The sequence below is a fragment of the Dryobates pubescens genome, chromosome 4, assembly GCF_014839835.1.
Source record: "Dryobates pubescens isolate bDryPub1 chromosome 4, bDryPub1.pri, whole genome shotgun sequence".
NCBI lineage: Eukaryota > Metazoa > Chordata > Aves > Piciformes > Picidae > Dryobates > Dryobates pubescens.
In genome coordinates, this window is record NC_071615.1 from 44,543,353 (window position 1) to 44,555,407 (window position 12,055).

At 42.7% G+C, this 12,055-nt stretch overlaps 1 protein-coding gene across 1 annotated transcript in view; it reads left to right on the forward strand.

The window, feature by feature from the left end:
• CREB5 (cAMP responsive element binding protein 5) overlaps positions 1-12,055 on the forward strand; it is a 280,457-nt gene that overhangs the window by 44,521 nt on the left and 223,881 nt on the right. The window contains exon 3 of the mRNA XM_009908587.2: positions 2,332-2,425. Within this exon, the coding sequence (XP_009906889.2) occupies positions 2,332-2,425 (94 nt within the window). The remainder of the gene's footprint in view (positions 1-2,331; positions 2,426-12,055) is intronic.

Below are 12,055 nucleotides of genomic sequence, written 5' to 3' on the forward strand. Positions count from 1 at the left end.
TGGGATTTGTGGGGTTTTTTTGATGACTTTATAGTGATGAAGGAAGTTCCAAGTGTGGCACTTCCAACCCTAATTCAGTTTAGTGACAGGAATTTGTGAGCAAAATCTTCAGGTGAGGGCATCTTTTGGGCTTTTGACACAAGCTTCCTGTATTCATTTGATTTCAGTGATTTAGGTTACTCATTTCCTAGAGTCCTCTTCTCTTAATGAGGGTAGTATTTCCCTGCTCTAACTGTATGTTGGCAGCTGGGAGTGTTACTGGAGTGTATTTGTTGACTTTGCCAAGAGCTGAAGTATGGAAAGGGAGAAGACTGAGGTTCAGCTAACAACCAGCTGAGCATATTTGTTGGTTCACTAAGGGGGAGCCTCTCTACATCTGTCAGAGTGTGTTTTTCGGAATGTCCCTCTAAGAGTTTGTCACTTCAGATCTCCCCATGAAGAGTTAAGCTGTCACCATTCTGTCATAGAGGTAGAATAAAAAGTGTCTGCATTTTACAGTCATGTTTTATTTACCTTTTTGTTGACTCTTGGACTTGAGTGTTTTCATGCCACCTATTAATTAATTTTCTCAGTAGAGAAGAAGCTGATCCAAATGTGCTTATTTAGGTGTTCAGAGAGCAGGTGTGATTCTATGCTGTTACAATTAGAAATTTCAAAATATGTCCTCTGTTTATAGTAAATTTAGGACAGAAGCACACAAGTAGTGTATCACAGCTGTCTGGGCACTGGCTTCACTATCAGCCAGTGTGGGTATACATTGAGGGCTGAGGGAGTTGACCTTCTTCACAAGGAATAAAGCAGACTTCCAAAAAGGCAGAGAAGTCTGTGCTGGAGAAATAGCTTCTCCTCGATTGTTCCATGCCCTCTTTAGGCTGGGTGACCTTGCCATGAAGACAGTGTGGTGTCCATGAAGGAAAATCCATTTCCAAGAGAGCAAAACTTGAGGATTTTTTCCCCTCACAATTTCATTAAGTAAGGTCTTCCACGTATTCCTTTTGTTCTTTGATTTCTACTGCTGCATTTCTTCCAGATTAGTAAGCAATGAAACAGAATTTCACAATGAGGAAAAAGGCCATTGGGGGTTTTTATTTATTTAATGTATTTTAACCCCCAGAGAATTCATTCCTATTATTTATGCTGCTTTGTCTATGGCCTTGAAGAGATTGTTAGAAGGTGTAATGTACTGCAGCTATTTATCCTATAGCCACAAGTAAAGACCCTTAGCCAAGAACATATTATGTGGAAAGCATCAAGACACTGTAGCTCTGTTGTTACCCAGCTTTCTACACTCTCCTTTCTACTTGTTGCCTTAAAAAGCTGCTTTTAATTTTTTATACCTTTTTTCTTTCTTTCTTTGTCTTTTTTTTTCCCCTCTTCTTTTTTTCCCCCCCAGCATTCAAGCCCTGGTGATACAACTTTTGGACTTTGCTAGTCCTGAAATAACCCTGTTAAAAGCATTGCAGGAGTTTGTCACAAGTGCCTGTGTATGCTCCTTTTAGTGAGGGAACCTTAAGAGAACAAATCTGCTCTTGGAGTCGAAGAGTGCAAGTGCTTGAACTTTATTCAAGTTTGTCTCTTCCTTGTTTTGTTCAAAATGAGCTACTTTTTGCAGAAGTCTGTTACCAGGCTGAAAAAAACCAAAAAGCACACTGATTCATTCCTTACAAAGCACATCTCTTCACCTTCTCTGCTTGACAAAGGAAAAGAATTTGATTTATTATCACAAAGGAGCGTAAATTGTTGTTCTATACTGAGTACCATTGCACTGCCACTTTAAATCAAGTCAAAGTTTGCAAACTGAAGGTGCATTTTTCGCCTGAATACTTTTGTGTGGGGAAAGGCTGGCTTATTTGATTATTTTTATTCCTGTACAGCAGACACAGGTTACAAAAGCAGAAAAACCCGGGAAAATGATTTAAGATACGCTGCATTGCTTTGCATTTGCCATGGGCTACGAGTGTACACAGCAGCAGTTAATCGCAGATCCTCAGGCACGTGGGGACTTGTGAGGAAGCTGCAGGAGCTGGAATGGGTGTCTGAGACCCTTAGAATACAAAACTTGGCCTTTTTCAAGCAAGTCTATGACACCTTGCAGTTTGCAGCCCCAAAGAGCACTTCGGCAAATCTGTTTCTGAGTACAGCTATTTGTTACTCATCCCCACTTGCATTTTCAAATGTTCTGTTTCCTGTGCCACTTGGAGACTTTTCTAGCTGGATACATTTCTTGCTCTTTCTCTCCCTTTTGAAATGCTGTTCAATGCCAAATGATTACTGGAGAATTAATTTTTTTTCCCCTCTCTCTTCCTCTCTCTCTCTCTGTTTGCCTGACAGCGTTTTCCTACAGAGGATCACCTGATGATTCACAGGCACAAACACGAAATGACTTTGAAGTTTCCTTCAATAAAAACAGATAATATGTTATCAGGTAAGAAGACACAATTTCGAGAATCAAGATAACTATTCAGGTGATGTTGAAAGCGTGACTCCTAATGGAAAGCTACTGGCAAAGTACCTCCAAGACTGGTTTTAAACAGCCCCAACTCCAATTAATTAACCAGCAGAGGTGGAATAAGCTAGAATGCCTATCTTTGGACAAAAAGGCAGCTGCCATTCTTATCCCTTCCCACAGGTTTGGCGTGAGAGGGAGAGAAATTGTTGAACCTCAGCCATGGCTGGCAGTTCTATTACTGACTCCCATGTCAACATGCCAGTGAAATATAGGCACTTCAGTGCATGTCACCTGGGAGCCCAGCAGCGAGCATGCTGATGAAGTGCACTTGGACTGTTCCTACAAGACTCACTATTTAAGTTTGACAGGCTCACTTCAGCAGCTGTAAGAGGCCACATTCTATGAGCCACCTTTATGGTGGTTCAGGATGTGCCCGCTGTAAATATTCATAACCAGCACAATAAACCAGTGGGTAATTTCTAGTACTCTTTTTGCCCCTAAAGGTACCCATCTCTGTTTGAGCCTCCCCTGTCACACACAGAGGTTATTATTATGTGCTATTACAGCCTTTACTTTCTTAAGTACTATTTATTTTTTTCCTTATGTATTTTTTCTGAGTAACCATTCATCAGTGGCTTGCTGGCATTCAGTAAGTGCTGGGTAAAGTTAAGCTAGCCTTGATCTTACCACTTCTCTCTTATTCCCTTTCCTGTTGTATATACCTTGAACTATAGTAATGGATTATTAAGAATAATATCAATAGGATTTTTCAAAGTAATTGTAGGAAAAAACCTTAAGATACAAATGTGTGTGTGTGTTAAGCAGTGTTGTTATGGGCTTCTTCAAGGTAAATTGTGCCATTCTAGCTGCTCACATATCATGATTAAAGACTCTCTAGCAGACTAACTGTGCATAAATTGTTTCCACTTTAATGAAAGTAGTAGTTTCTGGCAAGTATTTCATTTAGCCTTTTTTTGTTATTTTTATTGTTGGTTTTTTGTTGGAACTTAAAGTATCAGTGAGAAATCAGAGAGATCTTGTCCCAGATAGAATTTATTTCCCTCTTACACTTGAAAGTGCCATAGTGGACAAAGTTGAAACTGAGCACATTGAATATCGCACGTTGAGGAGTAGAACTCGCAGAGTGCCTGCATGCCAGCTGTGCCCACAGAATCCTGCACTTGCAAGTGCAGGTGAGAAAACGCTGCTCTTGCACTTGGCCATGTCCTCTGGCAGTGAAACTGCTGTGGGCACATTCAACCTGTGAAAATGCTGCCTTTTGTTAAAACTTTGTTCGGCAAGTCTTTTGCTCAAGGCAGTTTCTGAGGAGCATATCCTGCCATCAGGAGTGCCCTGAGTAGAGCAGCATGGTACATGTTACTGCACTGGTTAGGCTGCACCTCGAGTACTGTGTCCAGTTCTGGGCCCCTCAGTTTAGGAAGGAGGTTGACTTGCTGGAACGAGTCCAGAGAAGGGCAACGAAGTTGGTGAGGGGTTTGGAACACAAACCCTATGAGGAGAGGCTGAGGGAGCTGGGGTTGCTTAGCCTGGAGAAGAGGAGACTCAGGGGTGACCTTATTGCTCTCTACAACTACCTGAAGGGAGGTTGTAGACAGGTGGATGTTGGTCTCTTCTCCCAGGCAGCCAGTACCAGAACAAGAGGACACAGTCTCAGGCTGCACCAGGGGAGGTTTAGGTTGGATGTTAGGAAGAAGTTCTATACAGAGAATGTGACTGCCCATTGGAATGGGCTGCCTGGGGAGGTGGTGGAGTCGCTGTCATTGGAGGTGTTCAGGAGAAGACTTGATGGGGTGCTTGGTGCCATGGGTTAGTTGTTTAGGTGGTGTTGGATTGGTTGAGGGGTTGGACACGATGATCTTGAAGGTCTCTTCCAACCTGGTCTATTCTATGTATGTAAATTCTGTGAAGCTGTCCTCTCCCTCCAATGAGTTGCCTTCCCAGACAAAAAGCTTTGACTGACTTCCCACCACTATTACTAGCAGTGAGGCCCCTAGCCCTGCGGTGAGCCAATGAAATATACAGAAATTTGTGACTTTGGGGCTGCAAAAGTCTCAAGATGTCTTCTATTTAGTGCTTTGTGTATGATGATCCATGGTAGAAATGAACGAGGAGAAGTTGCACGTGTTCTCCATGTCCATGGCACATGTGTCTGACTGTGGTGGCCTGACAACCTGGTGCTGTTGTGTACAGATCTTTTTCTCTTCTTTTTGGGTTCATTTGGTGGATTTGTTTGGCATTTTGAAGCCCTTAGTTCAGAAGCATCATAGATCATCTGCTCTCTGCAGCGAGACATTGAAAAATAGTTGTTTCATTACCCACCAAAACCCTGGGGAAATCTAAATACCTTAAAGTTTAAGATGTTTTATTCTTAGATTTCATAATGGAAAATTAATGATATATGGAGGAAAGAGACAGACTTTTCTCTTAGACATTTGTCTTCATGTCTTCCTTCTCGTTTTTTGCATTTTTTGCTTATTTGACTTTTTAATTAACAAAAAAAAAAAATAGTTTCTGTCATCATTAGGTTCAAAGAATTGCAGCATCAATTGCCCTGTAATAAGCCAGGTGTAGCATTAGTGTGTGGTGGTTTCCCCCCCCCCCCCCTTTTATTATGCTGCACAGAAGTCAGATTTCCTCCTTTTTCCAGTATGTTTTATGCTAACTATCTTCTGTTGTGTTGTATTTGGTCCATTCATTATTAGCAGTTGGTCACACAAAATGGTGGGCTGTGTGCTTTCAGGCAGCCATGAGAATTATCTGCTCTGTTCCCAGAGGTATCTAATTCCACACCCCCACCCTCCCCCAGTCGAGTCAGTATAATATCAGTAATATTTAACACACACTAACCACGTCTCCTATAAACTGTTATAGGAGGTAGGCACTAAAACTGAGGCTGTCGGTCATGTACCAATACAACATCTTAGAAATGAAGCAAAATATGACTTGGGGAGTAGGAAATTTTCTTGTATGAAATCTGTGTTGAGGTCTGAAGTACCAATTTGTAAGGGAGAGGAAAGGTTGTGATATGTGTGAAGTTATATGCTACATATATTACAAAGGGACCCATATGTTGTCCGGACCTGTCCCATATGGAAGTCTGCTGTCTAGCTGGGGCCTGGATAAGGGACATCACAAGGAGACTCCCAAAGCTAATCCAGCCCACTGACTATTACCCATTGCTGGTAATCCAAGCTGGAAGCAATAAGATTGATAAGAAGGGCACCAGGACGATTAAAAAGGAATTCAAGGCCCTCGGACAACTGATTGATGGGGCAGGAGCTCAAGTGGTGTTCTGCTCAGTTCCTTCAGTGGCAGGGGTGTACACTGGGAGGAACAGGAGAACCTACACCATCAACCACCAACAATTAGCTCAAGGGATGGTGCCAGCAGCAGAATTTTGGGTTCTTTGACCAAGGGGCAACTTTTACTGTACCTGACCTGCTGGACCTTGATGGGGCGAATTTATCTAGAAAGGGCAAGAGGGTACTAGCATCAGAGTTGGCAGGGCTCATTGGGAGGGCTTTAAACTAGGTCTGAAGGGGGTGGGTGAGGAAACCAGTCTCTCTGGAGAGGAGAGAGTGGGACACAGATTAGGGTTAACTGAGAAATCAACAGCCCAGCTGCAGTGTGCATACACCAATGCACGCAGTGTGGGTAACAGACAAGAGGAACTGGAAGTCTTGGTCCACCAGGAAGACTATGATGTAGTTGCCATTACAGAAACACAGTGGGACGATTCACATAATTGGAGTACTGCACTGGGTGGTTACAAGCTCTTTAGGAGAGACAGGAGAGGAGGAGGGGTGGCCCTGTATATTAGGGAATCTCTTTGTGCCTCAGAACTTGAGATTGAGGATGAAAGGATTGAGTGCCTGTGGGTTAAAATCAGAGGGAGGCTTAACAAAACTGACATCCTGACTGGAGTCTGTTATAGACCACCCAACCAGGATGAAGAGGTTGATGAAATATTCTATAAGCAACTGGAAGCTGTCTCAAGATCATCAGATCCTGTCCTTGTGGGTGACTTTAACCTGCCAGACATCTGCTGGGAACTTAACTCAGCAGAAAGGAGGCAGTCCAGAAGCTTCTTATAGTGTATGGAGGACAGCTGTTAAGTGATGCTTCCAGGGGTCAAGCCCTTTCCTGATTTCTTTCTGGATTTCTAAAATCCAGTCCTCTAATTGTTTTTGGTGGTAAAGCCCATTGTTGAGATAGAAATAGTATTTCTCTGCATGCAAAGGTGTATGTGTTAATGTGTTGCTTTTCCCAGGTAATGCCTGTGTCAGTGAGACATCTTACATCATCCTTGGCAGCTTAATTTTTTAATGGTGGTGGTTTATGGAGTGAGGTTTATCTAGGAATGAATTTTGTGGCATGCAAAATGATTGGCTATAAGAGCAAATAATCTTGTTTGATTTCTTGCTTGCTTCTGTATCCTTTGCTTTGCCAAATAATGAAACAAAAAGAGTTCTGATCTAGTTAAAGACATCCCTGCTTTGCTGTAGAGTGGTTGGACTGGATGACCTTTAAAGGTCCCTTCCCACCCAATGCATTCTATGATTCTAAAATACAACTGTTCAGGTTCTGAGGGACCAGAGGAGTTTATAGACCTGGTTTCCCCGGTGTGTGCACCCCACCAAACTCCACCCAGTGCTTTTGAACAGTGCATCTTTAAGCAGCAAGATTCTTGGAGACCTCATCTGTGAGCCTCTGGATAAGGGCTGTAACTTGGTGTAACTAGGTGCACCTATTCTTCCTCTCCCCTTCCATCACCTGCTTGAGGCTGCATGAACTTGAGTTTCTTGGTGCATTTGGGAAATACCCTGCCAAATGGATGAAGAAACCTTTAATTTCTCAGGACTTTTTTTTTTCCATGTGGCTGCTTGATGGGCAGCCCTTCAAATTTCAGTGCTAGCCTTATTACTCTGACTTTGTTATCATTGTGTGAAAGTATAACATGGGTGAGTATATAACTTCAACAGAGCCCACAGCTGAACAAGCCAAGTGTCTGTTATTACTACACATCAGACTAAACATCATTTTTTTTTTTTCCTGAAGGGAGCTGAAGAATTAAGTTACATGCTTGGGAGCTGTGCTGTTAGATATCTCCTATTGAATCTTAATGCTTTAAAATTTCATTTTTGTATTTGTTTTAAATGAAAGCTTACTTCATATAACTGCCCTTTGGTTCTCTTTTTTTTCCCCCCCTTTCATTAACTGGTATCCCATTTGAAAGCTTTTGCTCATGCTTTGAGGGATGAAACTCTAGGTTCACATGTAATTGTACAAAATGCATTCAAATGTGCTCTCTGCATAGCAACCTAGTGTGACATTTCCTGAGCTGTTGTTTTGAAAGCTCTAGATATTGAGACTGAATGTCCTTTATCAGCCAGTTAGTTCAGTAATTAAGGGAAAAAAAGTCAGCAAACCAAAAATAAGAATTAAACTTGCCTAGCCAAACATAATAAATGTATAATGAAGACTTCCAATTTCCCATTGTTGTGTAGCATATACTTTTTAATTAGTCTGGAGAGTCAGGCATCACCTCAAATAACAGAGGAGAGGTGTTCAAAATACTAGGCAGCAAAAATGTGTTTGGAATGTCAGGTTTTGGTCAGAATCTGAGTGCTTCTTAAATGCACTCCTATAAGATAGCTCAGGTTGACTTGGGATCTGCACAGGTGAGACCATTTGATCTTGGTTTGGGGCTTTTATATTGACAACTGATATTTTTGAGGTTTAGTTAAACTTGATATTTCTTGCATCCTTTCTGGTCATGACTGTGTCGTTCGAGACGCTGATTATTTGCCTGAGTAATAGGTCCAGTGAAATACAAGTGTTACTTAGATTCAAGCTTGAGAGGTTCTTTGTCCAACCTGATGGTGAAGGCAAGACAGAGGTAACTTCCTAAGTAATTGCCAGATGACATAGATTCACCTGTTAAGTGGCAGGTGGCTAGATGTACATGCCTCAAAGCATAGTAAAATAGTTCCAGTGGCAGTTGGGGATGGAAATATTTCACGTGATGAACAGTGGACCCTGTTTGAGATGGCTGGTGGGTGTAATAGCCAGATACATAGAATCTTAGAATGGTCCAGGCCAGAAGGGACCTCCAAAGGTCATCCAGTCCAACCTCCCCGCATTCAGCAGGGACATCCCCAGCTAGATCAGGCTGCCCAGTGCCTCGTTGAGCCTCACCTTGAACATCTCCAGGGAAGGAGCCTCAACCACCTCCCTGGGCAACCTGTTCCAGTGTTTCACCACCCTCATAGTGAAGAACTTCTTCCTGATATCCAATTTAAATCTGCCCTTCTCTAGTTTGAAGCCATTGTCCCAAAGACCTGTCACTGCAGGTCCTTGCAAAGAGACTCTCCCCATCCTTCCTCTAGCCCCCTTTGGATACCGAAAGGCTGCTATTGGGTCTCCCCAGAGCCTCCTCTTCTCCAGGCTGAACAACCCCAGCTCCCTCAGCCTGTCCTTGTAGCAGAGCTGCTCCAGCCCCCTGATCATTTTTGTGGCCCTCCTCTGGACCCTATCCATCAGGTCCACAGCCTTCCTATACTGAGAGCTCCAGACCTGTACACAGTACTCCAGGTGAGGTCTCCCAGGGCAAAGTGTCAGAATCACCTCTCTGGATCTGCTGGCAAGATACAGCCTAGGACATGATTTTCCTTCTGGGCTGCAAGCTCACACTGCCTGCTCATGTCCAGCTTCTCCATCAGCACGCCCAAGTCCTTTTCCACAGGCTGCTTTTTTACCACCTCCTCCCCCAGTCTGTATTGATAGTGAGGGTTGTTCTGGCCCACTTGCAGACCCCTGCACTTGTTCTTGTTGAACTTCATGAGGTTCACCCGGGCCACCTCTCCAGCTTGTCCAGGTCCCTCTGGATGCCATCCTGTCCCTCTGGTGTATTGACAGCACCACACAGCTTGGTATCATCTGCATCCTTGCTCATGGTGCACTCAATCCCACTGTCTGTCATTGGTACAAATATTAGTGGTAATTATTGATAAAAATTAACTAAATATTAATGATAGTTATCAATGAAGATATCAATGACTAGTATCTATGAAGATACTAATAAAATATAATTATTGATACACTAGTAATAAAACTAACCATGATAATTATTGATTAAAATATTAATTAACATAGGGTTAGCCCAGACCTGCGCCTTGAGTTGCCTGGTTCAAAATGCAGCTTGGGCCATTAAAGTCCTGGGCTGTGTGGCTAACAGCATGCATGCTGACAGCTTCCTACAGTAACGTGTGTCCTTAGCAGGAATGCCGAGAGTGGTAATAGCTCTGTCTGAGTTTTGCTCCAGATGGGTCTGGCACATCCAGTTGCTGAAGTACAACAAATCAGAGCCCTGTTCTCAGCCTGCAATAGTTGTGGGTGCTGGTGATAGCAACAAAAAGTTTGTTTGTACCAACAGGGAACAGTGAGGTCAGGCACAAGCTGTTGGAACTATTAATGCATTTTTAAGTGCTGAGAATTAGGAATATTTTGTTAGTTCTGGGAGACCTGCATGTGTAACTTACGTTAGGGTCCCTGTTATGATACTGTTACCAATTAAAACACAAAGGCTTGCCTAATCTAGATGAAAGAATTACTGTGGTTTTGAGAGTAATATCTTCTACTAGTTGGCCCACCTCCTGGGGGACAGCTGGTCCTTTCCAGAGGCAAAATAGTTGTTGCCTCTGGAGCAAAGAAATCACTGAACTTGGTAGCCATGAAGTCCTGAAACCAGTGAGTGCAGTATATGTGCAAAGTCTCTGTGTTTTGAAGTCCGGTTCTGCCCTCATACAAACACAGAGGTTTTGTGGACTACTGGTTTCTGTGAATGTTGAAGGATGAAGCCTTAAAACGTAGAAAGGCAGCTCCTGTTTCACATCTGGGTGAGCTGGCTTCCAGAAGGTCTGTGGATGAAGTTTAGGCCAGGTTGTTGGGTGGTGTTCCCTCCTGACTGGGAGGAGGTAGGGGCTGGCTGTATGTCTTAACAGACTCTTGCTGTGAATTCCTGCCACTCTGATTTCTGGCTCTAAAAACTACAATGGAGGGTGTCATTTCAGATGTCTGTGTCAATATGCAGGTGATATAAATAATGTAATCATCTGTTTTGATGCCTTCAGTCAATCAAGTAGTTAATTTGAAAGATCAGCTGTAGGCAGCACATTTGATTATCTCAGACTGCTTGTGGTGCACAAAATACACTTTCAGCATGTGCAGAGAAGCTGAGGAAGCTTTTATGCATTTGAAGTCACATTCTTCTTTTGGATTGCTTGTTTTCCCTGTTAAAATGGATTTGCTTCACTGAGAACTTTTTTTTTTTTCCTTTTTCTGGTCTAACATTCATGGACTAGATGCTGAGCAGTTTGGGGGGCTTCAGCTGCATGTGCCTGCTCACTGCCTTGTTACCCGTTAAGTTGCCTCTGACATAATGTCACCTGCCGTAGTAATGCCTGACTTCTGGGTCAGCTGTGTACCATGATGGAAAATAACAAGACCTGCTCTGTGTTAGTGTATTCTCTTCTGCCCTGACCTCCAGCATTTGGGCTCAAGCAACTAGTCATGAGGTCTGTGGTGACAGGTTGGACTCGATGATCCTCGAGGTCTCTTCCAACCTCAGTGATACTGTAACTCTTTAGGTTTTTTTCCACTATTTTTTTAAAATGTCATTGAAATCAGTGCTGGCAACTTCATTATGAAGCCCTAGTTTCTCATCTTGATCAGGAAATTGATACCTTGCTTATTGCATATGGATGGACCATTTTGGTAAAAATATAACGTTTCCTGTATTGCCTCACATTCAAATACTTGATAATTGCCAAGCCCTTCCTGGACGTTATCTTTTTCTCCACAGCAATCATGTTGTGTGCTTGAAGGAATATTTAATCCTTTTTGGAAATAAAATTTGTTTGCCCTGCTTTTTGGTCTACTTAATTTCCAGTACAAACTCCTGTCCAAGGGCCAAAGACAACCCTGGTGAGGTTACCCGAGAGATTAGTTTGGCACTACTTATTTAGGATATGGACCTGTGAAGTGCTGAGTGTCCTTAGCCTTCCATCAACATCAGCACCTCATTGACTCAACTCTGTGTGCTGAGTTCCTGCAAAATTCTTGGAAGGTCTTGTTTCTGACTCTGGTAATACAGTAGTTAGCTGTGAAAACTAACAGACAAATATGTGTGCATTCCCAAACACTTGAGTTTTTTGTTTCCTTTAAGCTCACAAGTAGGATACTCAAGCCAAAAGAAATAAAGCAGAATTTTAACGTTAAGGACTTGGGGTTTATATTTTTATCAATATGTTCCAGCAGAAACATAAAAGGCAAACAAGTGTTTTGCCCTTTGATTACTTGAGAAGGTCAGACCTGTAGGCCCACACCTGGTACAGGTGAAAATTGGCTTCAGCTGGCTTTATAATGGAGAAGGTTGAGCCTCCTCTTTAGTTTCCAAGTGCAAACTTTATTCTTTTGTATGCATTGCTCTTTTTGTGCTGGTTTTTTGCTTATGGGTTGCTGTGTATTTCTATGCTGATCGTGTAAAGTTCATTGTGTCTGGGAGCTGTTCCTTGGAATGGGGAA